At 34.0% G+C, this 20,439-nt stretch overlaps 2 protein-coding genes across 2 annotated transcripts; one reads left to right on the top strand and one right to left on the bottom strand.

The window, feature by feature from the left end:
• The first annotated feature begins 1,236 nt into the window (after nucleotides 1-1,236).
• On the top strand, nucleotides 1,237-8,981 carry LOC122578403 (dihydrolipoyl dehydrogenase 1, chloroplastic-like). Its single transcript, XM_043750359.1, has 15 exons — nucleotides 1,237-1,620; nucleotides 2,420-2,566; nucleotides 3,213-3,347; nucleotides 3,519-3,624; nucleotides 3,724-3,848; nucleotides 3,973-4,098; nucleotides 4,173-4,253; nucleotides 5,204-5,266; nucleotides 5,352-5,426; nucleotides 5,515-5,593; nucleotides 6,062-6,162; nucleotides 6,356-6,469; nucleotides 7,360-7,473; nucleotides 7,913-7,984; nucleotides 8,627-8,981. Exons 1-15 carry the CDS (start codon nucleotides 1,297-1,299, stop codon nucleotides 8,660-8,662), a joined length of 1,698 nt encoding a protein of 565 aa, XP_043606294.1. The 5' UTR covers nucleotides 1,237-1,296; the 3' UTR covers nucleotides 8,663-8,981.
• Nucleotides 8,982-9,557: 576 nt separating this feature from the next.
• On the bottom strand, nucleotides 9,558-17,421 carry LOC122611180 (calmodulin-binding transcription activator 5-like). The gene is made up of 13 exons (XM_043784157.1): nucleotides 17,221-17,421; nucleotides 15,949-16,074; nucleotides 15,601-15,716; nucleotides 14,839-14,927; nucleotides 14,650-14,695; nucleotides 14,426-14,528; nucleotides 13,940-14,053; nucleotides 13,790-13,848; nucleotides 13,338-13,667; nucleotides 11,961-12,658; nucleotides 11,222-11,786; nucleotides 10,669-10,980; nucleotides 9,558-10,012 (listed from the first exon to the last, which is right to left on the bottom strand). The coding sequence occupies exons 1-13, from the start codon at nucleotides 17,282-17,284 to the stop codon at nucleotides 9,965-9,967; spliced, it is 2,670 nt and encodes an 889-aa protein (XP_043640092.1). The 5' UTR covers nucleotides 17,285-17,421; the 3' UTR covers nucleotides 9,558-9,964.
• Between the last annotated feature and the right edge of the window lie 3,018 nt (nucleotides 17,422-20,439).

Raw genomic sequence — 20,439 nt, 5'->3', positions numbered from 1 at the left:
TCTTCCAGGTCAGTACTTCACTTAATAGAAAAGAAAAAATAGGTCCAGTACTTCACTTAATAGAAAAGAAAAAATAACACCTTTGGAGGATCGTTTTAATCTGCAAAATCATCCTCTAAAGAGACAAAAAAGATTTAGGACGAATTTAATCGCAGAAAATACCCTTTGTTTTTTATTTATATATTTTAAAAAAACATGTAAAACAAAAAACGTGTCCTATTCATAGTTTTTTATGAATATTCTTCAAGAAAAGAAAAAAAACAATGTTTTTTACTTTTCAATGGAAATCTTGAAAACATACTTTTTTTTTTCATTTCTGTTTTCATTTTCCATTTTCCCCTCCCCTCCCCTGACATCTTTAGCATGTTTCTAGTTTTATAATTAGAACACGTTTTTTAAATTTTTATTTGTTTTCTAGAAAATAAAACTCTTTTTTATTTTCTAGAAAATCAAAACGAAAATTTTGGAAACATTTTTTACAACCAAACGGGTTCTTTAGGTTTCTTTCCCAAATGAAAAGCTTAAAGCTTATCCAACCACATAAAGCTTCTAAATTTTAGAATTAAGTTTTTAGTTCAAAATAAAAAGCAAGGTTGTGTTTGGTTTCGAAAAACACTTTTGTTTTCCATTTTTAATTTTCAAGAAAACATAGAAAACATAAAACATGTTTTAATCATAGTTTTCAAGAAAATTTTCAATGAAAACAAAAAAAATAATGTTTTCTATTTTTTAATGAAAAACTTAGAAGCATATTTTTATTATTTTTCATTTTCATTTTCCATCTCTTTCATTCTCATTCGCCCCGAATCTCTAACATGTTTTATAATTTTATTAAAATGAAAAATGAATATAATATTTTCAAAATGACAACACGTTTTCTAGTTTTCATTTATTTTTTATAAATGAAAAATCTCTTTCTAGGGATATGCTAATAAACTTTTTTAAAAAACAGATGATAAAGAGGTAAAGTATAATCGGTAGTGCCGCGGTGGTATATTTTCAGATATAAAATGAAAAGAATATAATGTAATGTTGATATGAATACATGATGGTAAAAAAGATGAAAAAGATGAAGGTTTGGTAAGACATTATAGATTAGACACTTCTCTGAAAATTAATCTAATCTAAAACTTTAAAAATTTATCATGTAAATTTTACTTATTCTCGTTTTAAGTTAAAATATATCCCCAAACCCCATCGGTCTTTCACTCAGTCACACGCTATCCAAATAAGACATAACGGTCTCCCTCCATTTGTACCTTTCTTATCACATTCCGAACCAACCAGAAAAGAAAAATGCACTCCTTATTACTGATCTCTACAACTCCACCCTCATTTTTCGACTCACCGATCAGCCTTTCGTCGTCTCCGGCCGTGTCGTCCGGTTTCTGCGGTCCCAGGCGAGACCTTTTACGTTTTACCCCTCAGTTAAAAAACAGAATACTTATTAGTAATGTATCCAAAAAGAATCATCATCATCATCATGTATTAGCAGCAGCTGCTGCTTCGACAAATGGGAACGGCAGTCCTACGACTAAAACGACGTCGTTTGATTATGATCTGGTGATAATTGGTGCGGGTGTTGGTGGTCATGGTGCTGCATTGCATGCTGTTGAAAAGGTTACTACTTTATGTTTGTATATCTATCTATATCTATATTTGTATAGTAGTGGCATTTTATTTGTCCCTTTTAGGGTTTTTATTATGATATTGAAACAATTTTGAAAATAAATTGTTTAGTTAGTTGGTGAAAATAAAATTGATTTGATGATTAAATTGTGAAAAGTGTATGTATATAATATATACCTATGGATAGCTACAACTTGATTCACTTTAAAGATGCATATGAGGACTAAAACATAAAGTAAATGATACCTTACATATGGAGTAAGTGTTAGGAAAACAGTTATCGCAAATTGATTATTGATCATACAAACATACAACAACAATGACAAGAAGAAAGTATAAACCTGCAGAAAAAGATAACAGTCAAGACTTACCCGGTTCATAGGTTCAGTTAATCAGTGTGGTGATCGAGCTAGTACATTGCTGCAATACAGAGGTTTGTTGATCTAGATGTAGATTTTACAATTATGAGGTCAAATTATATTAGCACTCGGGTATCCTCAGACTCCTGCACTTTGGTGTTGCTGTAGCAACATCTTTATTTCTCTTGCTCAAAGTTACTAACATCACTACCATCTTCGAGCAAGAGAATAATAACTTACCTTTTAGTCACATGGTTATGCTAATCTAATACTCCACACTTTTAGTCACATGGTTATGCACCTGTAGCTACACATGAGGATAGTAACATTATTCTCCATCTTTCTTGTTCATTTTATTGCTGTTTCCAGCCTTTTCCTGATAGAGGTGCAAGATAGAAAAGGTTTTCCTTATCACATAAACTACTTGACAGGGTCTAAAAACAGCTATCATCGAAGGTGATGTGATAGGTGGAACATGTGTAAACAGAGGCTGTGTTCCTTCTAAAGCTCTTCTCGCTGTTAGTGGCCGCATGAGAGAACTCCAAGATGAGCATCACATGAAAGCTTTAGGAATACAGGTGATATAATATCCTCAAATCCCCTTTTTCTCTGATTTATGGGTTTATGACCTTAAATAATACTAACTTTTACATCTTCAGATATCCCTTCTACGCCATTGTACCATTTTATTTCCTTTTTCAAGCTGTTAAAACCATCATCTCACAGCAGAATTCTTGCTATATAGGTTGCAGATTTGAAAATATGTGGTCATCGATTTCTCAAAGTCTTATTCCAGATCCCTCGAGACATGTGGGTCTCATAAAAATGTGTAGGTCACTGGAAAGTGTGCCCATTGAAAAACATCTCACACCTATCAGTTTCAAGTCGAGTCATGACTTTGTTTTATGAACATTTTCCAATGACAAAACCATATTCAGGAGACCTACACACCTCAAGGAACCTGCGATAAAAGTTCTGAGGAATCGACGATCAAATGTCATCAAATTTGGGACCTATATCGCAACATTCCGCTTGTAGGTTGGTGAAAATGGGACACCTTTGTAACTTTTAATGGTCTAGAAGGAAATAAATTTGTACTATGGTCTAGAAGAACATTTGAAAAGGTAAGTGGTTATTTTAGGACAAAACCCCTATTTTTAAAGGCCAACATAGGAGTGTGAGACCCATTTAAACATATGTTTTGGCCCTTTTCAAGTTTACTAGGTTGCGGGAGCTGGTTATGACAGACAGGCAGTAGCTGACCATGCAAGTAATCTTGCTTCAAAAATTCGCAACAATTTGACCAATTCACTGACAGCGCTTGGTGTAGACATATTGACAGGTTTTGGTTCAATAGTGGTAAGCCATTTCTCTTTTTGGCTTCATATGATGCCTATAGAGCAATGACCTATTCTAATAAGCCATGTAGTTCTGACATTTTTACATGCATCTATCTGCATGGAACTTTCCGTGCCTTTTCTTTTTATTTAGTCGTCTCACATATTATAATGTCATTGAACTTATGATCAGGGTCCTCAAAAGGTGAAATATGGACTGGATAACATGATAACTGCAAAAGATATAATAATTGCTACTGGATCAGTCCCTTTTGTTCCTAAAGGGATTGAAGTTGATGGTATACTTATATTTGCATTTAGGCATTGAACAACAAACTATCTATAGAGTTTCCCCTTTTATGGTTTTATAATTTCCGACAGCTTTTAACCATCTTCAGGGAAGACTGTTGTTACCAGTGATCATGCTCTAAAATTGGAGTTTGTTCCTGAATGGATAGCCATTGTAGGAAGCGGCTATATTGGCCTTGAATTCAGTGATGTGTACACAGCACTTGGTAGTGAGGTGGGCCGGACTTTCTGCTAGCTTTAAGCTATAAACTTATTAACATGTTTTATAGGAAGATAAGTTATGTTTTCAGTGATCTCTTTTAGTCACCAAAACTTTTCATGATTGCATATGCATATAGGTCACATTTATTGAAGCTCTGGATCAGCTTATGCCTGGATTTGATCCTGAAATTAGTAAGTTAGCTCAAAGGGTTCTTATAAATCCGAGAAAAATAGATTATCATACCGGAGTATTTGCTAGCAAGGTAGATTCTGTTTCCTTAACTCATTCAAGTGAATATATGTATTGTTACACTGATTTTTCTCACTATATTAACAGATCACCCCAGCAAAGGACGGAAAACCGGTCATTATTGAACTTATTGATGCCAAGACGAAAGAGCTAAAGGAGACATTAGAGGTAATGAAGTTAGCATTAAAAGATGGTTATTTAAGAAGCAGGTACTTGCTGTAGATGCATTTTAGGGATTTTTTTTTTCTGGTTAACCTAGGTATCTGACACCCGCTTTGTGAGCCGACTGATACAAGGGCGACCCCTTACTTTGTGAGTAGTCCTTACTCCTTAGTGGTCGCTTGTGGACCTTTGTGGCCATAAGGTGGTCTAAATTTTTTGCTCCTGGGATTTAGACTTGGGACCTCAGGCTTTTGCTAGTAGGCCTGCCTAGCCACCTTTACTTACAAGAAGTCAAGACTTGAAGACAAATGACCTTTACTATTGATAGACCTTCACTATTGATGGCTATATCTGGATCCCTGTGAATTGACTAATTAAGTAAGACAGTCAATGGTGACATGTTGACTGGTCCTTGTAAAATCTTACCATGATTTTACATGCATTGTTTGTAGCTTCTGTTTGTAGATTCAAGAGAAGGAACCCATCTTTTAAATACATAACTGAACATATTGTGTAGAAAATGATTACACAGTGATACTTCATATAGGATCGGCCTGTGTTATGTATTACTCTTGATGATCTGAAGGTAAAAATAAACTGAAATAATAAGAAGTCCTACAGAAAAATTTATAGATGGCAAAATGGACGGGTCAGGTAGGATGGGTAACGAGTGAAAGCGGACAGTCATTCATTTCTGCTAGCTTTAAGCTATAAACTTATTAACATGCTTTAAGCGGACTTTCTGCTAGCTTTAAGCTATAAACCTATATTGATGATTTTTCGGAAAATGGGTTTAAATTGCCACCTCTTCTTCTCATATGACTGGGAACCTGCTTTCTGGTTATAAGACAAATTTACAGAAAACATGACGGTAGCTGCTTTCTGGTTATACATTTATATGCTTCTAGTCAAATCTGAGATATTCACCTGTCATGCATGTTTTGCCAATTGTTTAGGTAGATGCAGCACTTATTGCTACTGGAAGAGCTCCATTTACAAAAGGTCTTGGGCTGGAAAATGTATGTTACTTACTTTTAATGTGTTAACAAAGAAAATAATATATCATTGGATGTATGATTTAGTTGTATAATGGATTTTCTCCAGGTAAATGTTGAGACTCAACGGGGTTTTGTTCCTGTGGATGACCGCATGAGAGTTATTGACGCGAAGGGGAAAATGGTTTGTTTCACATACCATTATAAGCTTATATTCATGCCACATCTGTCTGATTATTTTCTGAAAAACAAATAATAAATATTTTTATTAGGTTCCTCACTTGTATTGCATTGGTGATGCAAATGGAAAACTGATGCTTGCTCATGCTGCTAGTGCACAAGGAATCTCAGGTGAGTGATAGCACTAGACTAGTCATTTACCTGTAGACAGATCAATCTAGATTCTGTTTTTTAAAACGGTCAAATGGTTCCAATAGGTAAAAAAGATTAAGCTAAAGGATTTAACTACAAAAGAAAAAGGTTGAATCAATAATACAAGTTCAATGTAAAAATTATCCAAAATGTATTCAATTCTATAAAACTTCTTAGATCACTTAATTAGCCATTGTGAAAATTATTTTTGTAATTACGTTTGGCTCATTAATCATAAACAGTTTTTTTTTAGAAAACTGAAAAAATGGGGTCTGTGGGTAGACCTGACCTGAACTGACCTGTTTTGACCCATATAATGTATTACTCCTTTTAACTAATCAACCCGCTCGCCCAACCATCCATTTTACTACCTGGATATAGTACCTTTGTTATGTTGATTATGCTTCATATATACCAACTTACTTCAATATGAATTGCTTGAATTAGTTGTGGAACAAGTTAGTGGAAAAGATCATGTTCTCAATCATTTAAGTGTCCCAGCAGCTTGCTTCACCCATCCTGAAATCAGCATGGTGGGGTTGACCGAGGTAAATTTTAAATCTGAATCATCCACTTGCAAGATTATGAACTTATCTCACACATAACAATGTGGCTAGGGCAACGTATTATTAATTACTTGTTTGGTAGTGTTTTTGTGCTAAGCCTAACTATTTGCTCATTAAGATTGTTACACAAAATTTATGATCAGATCTATGAGTTTATGAAATTTGAATTTTGTAGCCTCAAGCGAAGGAGAAAGCCAAAAAGGAAAAGTTCAAGATAAGTGTTGCAAAGACAAGTTTTAAGGCCAACACAAAAGCATTGGCAGAAAATGAAGGAGAGGGTCTTGCGAAGGTCTTTTTCCCAACTTCTACTTTATATGTAATACGTACAACTTTTGTAGATTCATGCAATGAAAAACAACACAACCATCATCCAAGTATCAATATATAAATAAAAATTGTGGAGAAAAAGTGTCTCTGACGAATCCAATCTGACCTGGTCTCCAATATTACGTGGTTTGACTCAAATCACGAGGATGCCCAAATCATATGGGTATTAAGTGAAGGTATTTCAACGGCATTAAAAACCTTATGGAGAGGTCATGATGAGGATCCAATATGGTTCCGGAGACAGGGTGCCCTCTAATACCCCCCCCCCCCCCTTTTTCTGACTCTCCAAATATATATATATATATAGTGAAAAGTTATTTTGAGAACCCTTTTTTTGCGAGAACTTTTCAAATCAAGCCCACCCGATGATTATTCTCTGCATGAAAGTTGTTTTTTTATTGTTTTCTGAATAACTTATGTGTAATTTTGAAGTTTATAATTGTGTGGAGGCATGGATTATCATCCGTTATACAATTATGTGGTGATTTGGATTCTTGATCACATGTGCACGAATATTACTATGATTACATGTGATCGACTTGCATACATAAGATCATAGCAATATTTGTGCACATGTGATCAAGAATCCAAATCTCCACATAATTGTATAACGGATGATAATCCATGCCTCCACACAATTATAAACTTCAAAATTACACATAAGTTATTCAGAAAACAGTTAAAAAACAATTGTCATGTAAAGAACAATCATCGGTTGGGCTTGATTTGAAAAGTTCTCAAAAGTTCTCGCAAAAAAAAAGGTTCTCAAAATAACTATATATATATACCAGAAACACTAGTTTAGATGAGAGGTACATGTTATCTGATTGCTTTTGCTTTCTAATTTTGCAGTTGATATATAGACCCGATACTGGGGAGATTCTTGGGGTGCACATCTTGGGGCTGCATGCTGCTGATCTTATCCATGAAGCATCAAATGCCATGGCATTAGGAACTCGTATTCAGGTGTGTTTGTTGGCTTGTTGAGTGGGGATATTGATTTTCTTTCATAACAAGAGAAGTCACAATTTTATATAATTTCTAGTGAATTGAACTGGTCGGCTAATGGGTAATGGACATATTTGACTAGACACATTTTATTTTATTTTGTCATATTCAACAGAATTGACAATACTATATCATGACATATAAGTGTGCATTTGTTAACTGAGCAATTTAGGAGTTAGTATCCATTACTAGTACCTTTTTTGCAATTTTGGATTTGTTTCGACAGTTGCCTTTTATCTTTTTTTTTTATTTTACCAATTTGACCTCTTAGGGTAAAACATAACCTAATTTGATCCTTTCATGAGTAAATACGTTGCTATTTGAACCTCTAACATGAGTTGATGGATAAGTTGAAGTAACTTTGCATTTTTTTACCGCGCTACATAAATTTTTGCAGGACATAAAGTTTGCAGTTCATGCACATCCCACCCTATCTGAAGTCCTGGATGAGCTTTTTAAATCAGCCCAGGTGAATATCTAATCTTGGATACCATTCCAAATCGGTCAAATTGAGAATCACTTGCATTTTACAAGACTAAACATGATAGTGTGTTTATTAGTTCACATATTTTGACACTATATGTTATACTCCTTCCGTCTCAAAATAATTGTCCAGTAGACAAAAATACACCGTTTAAGAAAATTATTAATTACTACATTGATTATGCTACTTTTTCAATGGAATGACATTTTTACCCTTGATCTATTAATTAATATTTTCTTTAAGTTACATAAATCTAATTTCAACACAAGGATATAGTAAGAAACTGGGTTATTAATACATATCTATATTTAGTGGGGACAATAATTTTGGGACAAACCAAAAAGGAAGATGGACAAAATATTGGGACGGAGTGAGGAATATTTTAAAGTTGGGATTCTAGTTCCTATCTGCTTTGAACGTGTTGTTTCGATGTGAGACCACCCAAAATAACCCATTTCGATGTGAGACCACCCAAAGTAACCCATTTTGAGACCACCCAAAATAACCCAATTATATAAATGTTATACAGATATACAGTTACTAAGGTATATGAAATTAATTGTCTAATAATACATCTATCAATGAATCATTTTGATAACTGAAATCATAATTGTGTTCTCCACTCAGGTCAATGTAGATGAACGCAAACCAATAGCAGTATAACGAAAGTTCAAGTAAGTCGAGAATAGCTGGTTCACATTAAAGAAGTCCAACTAAATGCTTATCTTGAGGTTGTTTTGATTACTCCGATAATATATTGTAATCTGCTTTATATTGCGAGTTTTTTCTGTTTGGTTTTATTGCAATCTTGCAGCATTATTTTTTCAAGTAGCAATGCTTTAATAGGTCCAACAGAGGTTATGCTCATTCAACATGCCATAAACATCTTTGCTAATCCAGAACAGCACACCCCTATGAAACTATCATGGAATGAGCATCCTTTTCTTTTACATACGGAAGAAATGGATTTGTTGTGGTTTAATTGTATAAAATTCCAGCTATAATGATGATCGTTTTTAGCTTAAATCGGCAGCTCCTATACCTAACATAGTGTAATAGGTTTACATCGTATATAACCGAGTGCTTAAACTTTTGCGTCATTGTGTGTATCAAATGTAAGAACTCTACCAAGATAAGTAGACTCCCATGGTCACTGTGGGATAGTAAATATATTCTCTTAAAGGGGGAATGATAAATCAGCTATAAGAATTAGCCTAATAATCACAAAATAATAAAGGCTAAGATTAGGAAAGATTTAATAGAATTCACATAACACCGAACATTTGTTGGCGTCAAAACAGGCAGGGTGGGAGGAGCAATCCACGCCGAACGCAGCATCGCCAATGGCAAATTGCTCTTAGCATGGATTGAGAATGGAATTATTTAATAGTTTCTTGACCCTCTTTTGAGCAAAAGTGAAAAAAACACCCAAGCAATGATCCAACTTAGTGTATGGTTAAGATTAGTTCTTTTGATCGTTATTTTTCTAGGGATATCAAAATTACGGAAAGGGATGCCCAATACCGAGATAACCAAGATGAACGTGTAAATACAATTCTGCTAAAAACTTGTAATACTTCATATAACATGCATAAATACATACAGGTCCTTCCCTGAACTGGATATTGTTCTTCAGCCGACACTTACTCTCTTGCCCGAGGTAAACGTAGATGTTTATTTGAACTCGGCTTGAAGCTAAGAGACCAAATATGGTTACAATCTTGCCATTTATGTCCATGTATATGATTACAAGGACAGCTAGTTTAATGGCCATTTTCAGACTTCCAATTACAATCTCCCATTCACACTAATATGAATCCCTCTTTCAGATTAGTAACTACTGGTTCCACTAAAAAGTCGATAAAACCAATAGTTGAAATCTGAAAATACCTACCTTAATCTAGGCATTTACAAGATTTACAACTGTCTGAAACACGATCATGTCATATCAGAGCATTATGACTTCTATCGTTCCATGTTTGTAGCAGGATTATCAAGCTCTCCATACTCCAGCTGCAAAACACCATGAAATTTTATATTAATTTTGCTCTCTGATCTGAAAATAAACGCTACAGCTTTGTCAAACTTGAGGACTTCTCCAGATATGATTGTTACAACAAAGCATGATAATGCAAACTAGACACCACCAAACTTGGCAAGAATGAACAGTTTTAACAAAAAACAAGCGATTGCTCTTTTTCAAGACCATGGTCCTTGCCTTTTGTTTACAAACAAACCAAGAAAATGCTAAAGGAACAATATAAATTGTAACAGTGAACAACTTTGGACAATAACAATTTCTTTTTTTTTTTTTTTTCTTTTTGCCTTTATATCAGTATAATTAGTTCCACAACCACTCATTCTTGGAGTCTGTAATATTTTGGCTTTTTGGTGGAAAAAATGAAAAGTGACTGATAAATCAAGAAATGGTTGATCACTCTAAAATTACATGACTAGGAACACTAGAGGTAATAATTTGAGCGAGTTAACACGTGTTGGGTGGTTGGAATGCACCGGTTTGGGTTGGATATATGGCTATTGTGCAAATAATTTCCTTCCAAAAAAGTTGTATACTATTTTTAAGTCTTCATAAATACTTAAGTTTGTGGATTATGATTTACAAAATAATTAGTGTAAAAGCTGTTACAGTCTAGATTAATGATACATACCGATGCTTGGCTAAGTGCGAGCTTCATCTTTCTATATTCTTCTTGAGCTCTTTTTGATCTAAACATGGCTTGGACCCGAACAATTGATCTCTCCACACGCTCTTCGGCTTGCTTCCTACTGGCCTGGAAGAAGCTTTCATCAGCAATGCTTCCTTCCTTCTCATCTTCCCCATCATCATTATTTGGGGCGACTTGGAGACCTCGAAAACCTTTTCGTTTAAGGCGCCAACGAATAATTGCTTTCTCCAACACTCCTACCGACCATACTATCTTCTTATACTGCCTCCGTACTTGAAAACCACGGAAATATGCCTGTATCATGAAGATAAGAATATTTTTACAGCTTAGAAGGTTATATTTATACAAATTGGAGATATTTAACCAGTTCGAATGATTTGGCCCATTTGACCGATTGCATTTTAAGGTTTTCCTTACCCATTTTACCCGTTAGAGATATAACATAATGCATACCAAGTTACCAACCCAATGGTAAATGATGATGTCATCCATTAAATTTTCAAATTTCAAACTAAAATGGTTGGGTGAATCTTACTTGAATTTTTATTGCTTGACGTCGCTTATTCAGAAAATCTTTTCTTATTTTCCAAGTACGAAACCTATGTTGTATATGTACAGCAGCTTTCATTTGTTTCTTTGTCTCATGCTTGCGAAAAGCATGCTGAATCCTCATAGCCGCTATTATACATCGTGCTTCCTCTTCTGTATTGTCAAACTCCGCAGCTTTTGACTTCAATTTAAATGACTGCTCCCTAAATGCAGCCTGTATACGGGCAGCAGCATCAGCAGCTCGCCTATAAGCTGACAGGGTATCCTTTAAATATTGGTCTTCTTCACTGATATTAGTCCCAGGAACATTTGAGATAGAATCATCATCAGTCGGGATAGTGCACTGCAATGAGCCACTAACATTTCCAGCTATCGTCATTGCTTGAAAGTGCGCTAACAATGCTTTTTCTGCAAGAAAAGCAGCCAACCCCTCGTAACCACTCTTCGATGCCAGATCAGCAGGAGTGCAGCCACCAGGGTTTTCTGAAGTGGGGTGAGTCACCAAAGTTGGATTTGCCCCTGCAGATAGAAGAGACGCGACGAACTTTTGCCTGAAAGTGGAGATTTAGTTAGCTAAAATGGGGTAGACCAAGTGAGTGTTTTAAATCCAAAAGGAGACAGCCTTTAGCTTTACTATGTTTAGAACAGTGGCTATCATTAAAACATGGTTTTTGTATTCATAATTGCTTCTCTTGGTGGTGTCTGATTTAATTTAAGAAACTAACCTCCCTAAATGAGCTGCCCAATGAAGAGCCGTCCATCCAAATTTGTCCCGAAAATCGATTGATAAGCCTGACCATGAGTATGGAAATATAGCCCAAGTGTAATCTAATATGGCACACAAATGAATTACTCCTTGACCTTCATCATCATGTTCCGGGATCTTACCTCCCTCTAGTATTCTTTCCAACAGCCATTCAAGTAGTCTGTTCTCTAATGTTAGCTCCAATAAGCTATTTTTGGCCTGTGGGAAAGATATTTTTTTCCCTGTGATTGAACTTATCAGAAAATCCCACCTATCAACAATGGATCGGGTTTTGTGGGAAAATATTTTGGCTTCTTTTAGGGTCTTTGGCGGTACTTTATTGGATAAGATATTAAGGCTCCTAGATGTAGAAAATAGCAAATGCCCCAATCTCATTGTAACTTGGAAATCTTCCCAGTCAGACTTTTCTTCAGAAGAAACTGTTACAGTTTGCACAGATGGAGCACGGTATTCGAATGCAATAAGCTGACTTATAGGTTTCTGGCCATCAAAACTAATGAAAAGGTTGACTATTCCTGGGCTGTGAGGAGAAACAAGACACCGGAGTACACCAGGTTGGATGACTTCAATAGGAACAGAAACATCTCCACAGACACAAAACAAGTTGGAGTTAGCCAAGCGTAGCTTCTCTTGATGAAATACTCCAACAACTAAGATCTGCAGCAAAGTGATTACAGGTCAACATGTCAAAACAACAAAGTCTATCATTTTCAACTTGTTCTTAATTATCTACATTCTTAACATCGAAGAGTATCTGCTTGATGTACCTATAAATTAGTTTGATACAATAAGTCGGCCTCATTGGAAAGTCGAATGTTGACTCTATAACTAATTAATTAGAATACAAATCTCAAGACAAGATTTATACAAGAGGTGGCGAAATAGGTGGGCTACGTGGGTCAGGTAATCAGTTAAAAAGGGGTGCAGAACTGCAGATGAAGACAGATTATGTTGGCCAAGAACACCTATACATATATGTGCAAAACTTGTAGTAATTAACCCATTAAATATGTTTACAACAACTAACATTATCACAATAATCTAACTTCTTAAATAAAGTTATTTAAGAGTTACATGTGTTATAAAACATAATGACTTTCAACCCATTTGGCCCATTTCCCTTTTAGCTTTAATTTTTCGTTTTACACACTTAATTGTATTGGGAATTAACCATAACCCAAACCATCCCATCCGTAAGTAAATTGATTGAAAATGCCAGTGGCAATTTCTACTAGGAACAAAAGCGAAGTACAAATCAAAGACAATACTCATTATAGCAAGGGTCATAACGGAAAAGTAGTAGGTCTCAAGAATCTAATAGTTAAAAGGACAGCACCTTTGTATCTTCACTTGATGAAGCCCATGAAGGCGACACTTCAGTTATAGTGAATATTTGCTCCAAGGAATGTGACTGATGATCATAACCAGTTGGCTCTGGGGTCAGAGCTGGATCAACTATCACAGAAGAATCGGTCAAGGCATAGTTCATCCATCTTCCAAAACTATCTTGATTCTTCAAACCATCATTTCCCACATTGTCTAAAACACTAATGCTACCATTTAGGAGCCCGGGGTCCAACTGTAAATTTGCAGATTGACGATCCGTTGATAATTCATGCACAAAGGTAGAGTTATTCTGTAAGCTAGTACCATTTCCATGTAACATCTGCAATAAAAATATGGAGGGTGTTAAATATATACAGATAACAAAATGGCAAGAAGCACGAGACGACAAACATATATCTTTTCAAAAATCAAACCGAGAGTAATACAGTATCTAGTACTTACAGTATCTACAAGTCCTTTTAGTTCACATTGGTCATCTTGATCAAAGTATGATATGTTTCCTGCAATTTATGAGTTGTCACTCAAAGACGCATATATATTAATCAAATTCAGCTATTTAAAATATTACTTCTTTAAAAATAAGTTCGCTACCTCCTTCAGGTATGACTAACTTGTTGGTGTCAGCTGGTACCACAAGCTCATCCCATTCAAGCGTGTTAAGTTCATGAAGTCTCATCTGATAATTTATTATAGTCCCATGAGGCTCTGCACAACCAAATCAATGGACAATCTTTCAAAAATTCCTCTACGTGAAGGTGGCAAATTCTATGCATTTTTACTAATAAACGGGTCATATTGTGATATGCATATCAAACATATCTTTAATGGTGACAACTGGTGAAAAAAATGCTCAAAAGGAAACTGGTAGGACAAATGACGTCCAAAATACATGTACACTGCATATACACTCCTAAATCATGTTACTCAAAAATATAGATGATATTGACCAAAAAAAGATTTCTTTTTTGAACACCATGATACATATTATTAATAAAACGATAATGACTTCCATCATCATACTTGAGACACAATTGATGATTTTAAAATTATTGGTATCCTTTCAATAAACTTACACACCAGCATAATAACTCTGATCAACCCCATCATTTTCTTCTGACAAATTATATGGATTGGGGAGGTCTGAGCTAGAGTTTGATTCAATAGTCGGGGAGCCTTGTAACTGCATAATGTGTAAAAAACGACAGTAAGTAAAAAATGACATGTAATAATGAGAAGAACTGGATATATGCTTAAGTAATCTACTAAAAGTCTAAAACAGGAAGTTCTTATGATTGACCAACCTCCTGAGTGTCACGATAATGAACAAGAACAATATGTTCCAGTTTCCTGTAACAAGGTATGAAGAAATTAAGCAATATCTAATAAAATAAAAAATGAATAAGGAAACGGAGAATTTTTAAAGTGGTAAAATCATAAATTTTAAAAAGAAGGGCTCATAATAACCCATGAAATCTTCAAATGGTGCATACTTATCAAGAAGCCAGTAACATCTGCGAACAAGGGTTGAGTCACCATCACCATGTGCATAATACACATGAATCCTTTCGTCGTTACCAACCTGTGTTACAGAGTAGACAAATTATATTGTAACAGAACTCACTAAACAAAAAACTGCACCTTTTAAATGCTGTCGTTGTTGAAATTTCATTGAAATCAGTTAGCAAATGGTGTTTGGCCAAACTTCACATTCAAAAAACCAAAATTTTACAAACCTTAATCTTTTAAAACAGTGACTAATAGCAAACTTGATTTTGATATTCCATGGTTTAGAAATAAGAGTTCACAAAGATTAAACATGTGCTGATTACTTAACTTAATGAGATTGAATTAAAAACTTATTAAAGGACAATCTTTTTAGTTTTCACATGTATATTTTGAAAACTCAATAGTCTTGCCAAACAAATTAACATTTTGTATCTAACAAGACAACTTTTTGCATATTTGTATGCGTAATATGTTCTTAATGTCTAATCTTCAGGTAATTTTTTTGCATTAATTTTTCAATAGTGCAGATCTCTAACATTTTGCGTGATGTTTCCAGATATCATTACAATTTTTTTTATGTGTTTTCGGCAATTCTATAAAGGAGGTTACTTAGAGTGAACTTAAGGTCATCTAATCATGAAACTAACTCAAGCATGTAAGTTTCAAATGAAACAAGCAGTAACATTGAAAAGAAACTGACAATTTAAATCGCTTTTTACATGCATAAAGCAGCAAAACATACTTACTTTCAAATGCTCATGAGCTTCTTTGACAGTTTTTCCATCATTCTTCTTTTTCCAATTATGGCCATCCCTTCGGAAATTTCTGAGCATCTTACGGTCAAATAGGACGATGGTGCCACCTACATGAAAGCTTACATATTAGATACCAATAAACGGTCATATGCCCTTTACGAGTGCTGAAGTTATTAAGGAATACACCCTTATGAAAATGTGATAGTCAACTATAAACATAACTATTACAACTATTTCCAGAATTTAGGGAGACGAGGCTACACGACATTAAAATTTGAGCCAATCATCACAAAGTAACATAACCTCAGAAATCCAAAACAGAGGATAAGTATAGATTACTTTTTGGCTTATTCATCGGCTTCACATGAATGGGGAAATACTTATGGTTACAAAGCATCGCATGGATCTCATTTGGCCGGAGCCATCTTGTTTTGGCTTCCTCAAACATGGTGGGCACATCTAAATCTGTTCATGGAAGAAAGAAACGTTCTTAAAAGGAATCAACTGTACAGTTATACGAACATTAATATAGAAACAAAAAATTGTATATGACCACAAGAAATACACATAACGATATATGTAAGCAATTGACTGACTCACTTCAGCTATAACTAACATTAAAATAGTTTGAACAACCTTAAGCATACAAAGCAAAATATATGTATGCTACTCATCATGTAATTCAATAGCTTAATATAGTTGTTTTACTTTCACAACAAACTATTGCTTTTTAAAAAAAGAAAACAACTGCTACAACAAACTATACAAACTATTGTTTCCTAACTTTAATCTGATATCATAGCTTCTTAAAACACACACACACAACAACAACAAAAAAGTTCATGTATCAAGTTTATAGTTATTGGCTTATTGCATACTGAAAATGTCAACATACTTTCATTTTTATTCCAATATATTACAGATACATTTTTATTCCATATTGGCTCAAAGATATGTTTGATTTGATATATTGCAACAAAAGTGACCACGATAGCGCGTCAATTGAATCTTCGATGACCATATCGAACGGGAAAAATGTACTCCTACCATATCGAAACATAATTGAAAATACCTTACTATTTATATAACATTCCCCTGTACTGTTATTAGCTCACCTAAGATTAAGCTAAACTGAGATTGTATATCTGATTATTTTTTTCAGATTCATACCTATTTGTACATTAAAATATTCAAGTGAACTTACTTACAAAGTACACATAATTCAACTTGGCAACCATGTTACTACTACTTTTTTCTAGTCAAATTAACTAAATCATCAAACTTTCTAAATAGAGTAATAAACGAATTCCCACTTTCAGAACCCAATAATAAAGATCACCCAAAATGGTATACATTTTTTTTAGTCAGAGGACTCAAAAAAATCACTATTTAATCATAAAGGTAAAGTGAAAGTTGGCTACTTTTTTAATTAAAAACTTCCTACTTCCAGAAATAAATTAATTTAACATAAAACTTTCATATACCCAGACTAAAATATTTCACAAAATAAGACTATCCAAGATTCCAAGGTAAAAAGTCATCGACTTGGATAGTAAAAAAATTACCCAGATTACAAAACAATATATATATATATCATGAAAAAGATCAAACCTTGCATAGTATAAAAGCCATGAATTTCGGAACCAACAAGTGGTGATTGTGCAGCAGCTTCCATTTTCAAGAAAACCCAGATACAAAAATCAGTAAAAATAGCTGCAAACTTAAATGATCAGAATATGTACGGACACAGAGAGAAAAGCTACAACAGCATCCAAAGTAGTGAGAAGTGATTTTTTTTAATTTTTTTTTTAGAAATATAGATATAGAAGTGAGCCAAATAATTATCTGTACGGAAAAATAGAATAGAAACAACTGTATAGAAGAGATTGGGGGGAAGAATGAAAGGAACCCAATAATGGCATGTCATAAAAAGAAAGTGTGGGACACGGTAAGATGTCACGTCATATGGAAAATTATAAAAGTATTTGGTGTGAAATCAACTTAAATGTTTCACATCCAACCATACATGATACATGTACTTTTTTTATTAAAAAAAAAAAGATATGAAGAACTTTCCAGCGTGGTTTATCTTGTCACACTCAGTTATGTAATACGAGTACTTTGACTAGTAGGTTATACTACTTTCTTTTGTCTGATAGTTTCATTATTTAAAAAGGAATAAATGCATAAAATGGAAATAAACTTTACTCAATTTTATGAAATTAGTAATATCCTTCGAAAGATTTATTTTTTAGAAAGCATTTTTTGTTTATTAGTAAAAAGAAGTAACATTTGACATGTTATCCTGCTGACGTGTCAGTTTCATTTTTAATTCACAGAATTAGAAATGAATTTTGGATGAATTCATAAAATTAGCAATGTTATTATTTTAATTAATAATAATAAAAGAACTTTTATAAATAGTAATAATAATAATAATACAATGAATAATTACTGTTTATTGTCATGTCATATAGAAAATTATAAAAGTTGAAATCATGTTTCACACCCAATCATACACGTACTTTTTTTATTTAAAAAAAAAAAGATATGAATAATTTTCCAGCGTGGTTTATCGTTTATCTTGTCAAACTCAACTTTATAATACTTTGACTAGTAGGTTATACTACTTTTTTTGTCTAATGGTTTCATTATTTAAAAATTAAAAAATGATATACTATCGATTTGATATATTTATCATCTAAAACATCATTATGCATTTGAAACTTGAATCGTAATATACGTATACAAAAATGTGATGCCTATATCACTTATTTTTAAAAAGGTCTTTGAAACTTGAATTATAGATTTTTTAAAGAAAATAAAAAAAATTCAGTATTTTTGTCGATAGGTTGTGGGGAGAAAGACATGACAAGATTTATAGGCTTACGCGTGGAGGGAGTGGGGCTCGGTGAAGGACCGCCGTTGATTTTACAGAGTCGGTAACACCGCCACAACCCATTCGGTGAAGCAATTCACCGAGGAGAGAGAGAGAGAGAGGTAACCGGTGAAGTTTGAATCGGTCGCAACCAAATTGGTAAAGTTTGGGAGAAATTGGAGAGTATTGAGTTGAAGGATTTTAATGGCTAAATGTGATGTGACAAATTGGACCAAATCACTAATTCGGTGACCACTTTTTCCGGCCTAAAACAAGCCAAGAAAGAAAAACTGCTATACTAGACACAAAGAATTAAATTATATATAACATTTTTATAAACAAAGATAAATATTATATCGATAAAAACGATAGAAATTATCAAGAGATAATAAAGTTTAATAAAAAGAACTTTCTCAATATAAACATATAGATAATATTTAGAGAAAAGTGAATATAAGACTATCCGGCACCTAAGCTTAGGTGTGGAACCCCTCACATACTAATTTTTTAATATTTGTTGAATTTTAATTAAAACACATAGCCCCTGATTTTTATAGATTAAAAAAACAATATGTGAATATTTTATACCTAAGCTTAACTACCTAACAGTATTATATTCTCATCCCCTAATAATTAATATACGTTACTAGTCATAAATCTAGCTTGTAATTAATTGGCTCAACCATTAATTTGAATTTTATTATATAGTTGTTTGCTCTCAGTTAAAGAAATAACGAGGAAATACTCTCCTTCATATGCCAAAAAACAACGGAAATAGTTTTTGTTATTAACAAAATACTCGTATATGTTAGTGAGTTGTTTTTATGGGCTAAGTTGTAAGATTTAGTTTTATTATGATTGGTGGGTTTCTTAGAGCATTCACAGTGGGTGACACTCATTCTCCAAGGACTAGTCCCTGTCAGCTCCACATCAGGTCCACATCATCCAAGGACTAACCAAGGACTAATTCCCCAAAACATCTACAATGCCAGAACTAGTCTAGGACCCACCATTTATTTAACTTTAGATTTTCAACCCAATATTTTACCATCTATTTAATTGAACACTTTTAACCCTCTAACTTATACAACTTCAATAATTTAATAAAAACACACTTAAACATTTCATTAATAAATAACATACAATACAGTATAATAAAAACATTACTACATAATACAAACACATTAATAAAAACATAAACACATGGTCTATAAAACCCACTTAATACTAACATAATACATAAGACTAACACTCGGAGTAGTCCGAGTCAACAGTACTGTTGCCGTCATTGCGATGAATGTACCGATAGCGTTCAGGAGACCCGACACGGTCGCCTGGTTGCGGAGATGCGTACTCCTCCCCAGGGTCGGTCAGATAATCATCAAGACGACCACCACCGATAGCGCCTTGCCAGTATAATGCGTGGGCTATAGTGTGGTTTAACGTGTTAGTAGTTACGGTAAGCTGGAAAATAGCTTGTGTGTGTCAGTCGATGTGCTGCCAAAGATAAGTAATGTACTCAACTTCAACGGCGTTGCGAGTATATTCTGCAGCTTCAAGTCGTTCAATTGCGGCTGCGAGTGTCGCTTTGTTGGCAGTCAAGTTGTCAAGGACATTGTTAACTGCAGATCTGTTTGCATCATTTTGAAGCATGTGGTTCTGCATCCCCATTTTTGCAGCGTGAACGGTAATGTTTGGTATGTTATTTGTCATGTTTGTGTAAAAGAGTGTGTGTTTTTTAATAGATAAATTGTTTGTACGATAATGGTTTGTGTAAAAGAGTGTGAGTTATATATATATGATAAATAGGGACCAAAAATGTCAAATTCGTATAAATATCAAATCAGCCGTTTTAGAGGCCATTTGTGTAAATTTTTTTGAAATTTAAAACACAACCGTTACTTAAAAAAAAAAAACCCGAAGGCATCGACTCGTTTCTGGGGGGACGAACG

Source organism: Erigeron canadensis, chromosome 8 (genome assembly GCF_010389155.1).
Source record: "Erigeron canadensis isolate Cc75 chromosome 8, C_canadensis_v1, whole genome shotgun sequence".
NCBI classification, from domain to species: Eukaryota; Viridiplantae; Streptophyta; class Magnoliopsida; order Asterales; family Asteraceae; genus Erigeron; species Erigeron canadensis.
Note: the sequence above shows the minus strand (reverse complement) of the source record. Positions and strands in the feature narration are given on the sequence as shown.

What these genes read in the sequence shown, in the direction of transcription:
- LOC122578403 (XM_043750359.1), top strand. Translation starts at nt 1,297, where the DNA reads ATGCACTCCTTATTACTGATCTCTACAACTCCACCCTCATTTTTCGAC. An exon ending in CATTAGGAACTCGTATTCAG is followed by an intron (nt 7,474 to 7,912) that starts GTGTGTTTGTTG and finishes AAATTTTTGCAG; the next exon opens with GACATAAAGTTTGCAGTTCA. An exon ending in AGCTTTTTAAATCAGCCCAG is followed by an intron (nt 7,985 to 8,626) that starts GTGAATATCTAA and finishes TTCTCCACTCAG; the next exon opens with GTCAATGTAGATGAACGCAA.
- LOC122611180 (XM_043784157.1), bottom strand. Translation starts at nt 17,284, where the DNA reads ATGGAAGCTGCTGCACAATCACCACTTGTTGGTTCCGAAATTCATGGC. An exon ending in GCCGATGAATAAGCCAAAAA is followed by an intron (nt 15,717 to 15,948) that starts GTAATCTATACT and finishes GCTTTCATGTAG; the next exon opens with GTGGCACCATCGTCCTATTT. An exon ending in GTTAGTCATACCTGAAGGAG is followed by an intron (nt 13,849 to 13,939) that starts GTAGCGAACTTA and finishes CATAAATTGCAG; the next exon opens with GAAACATATCATACTTTGAT.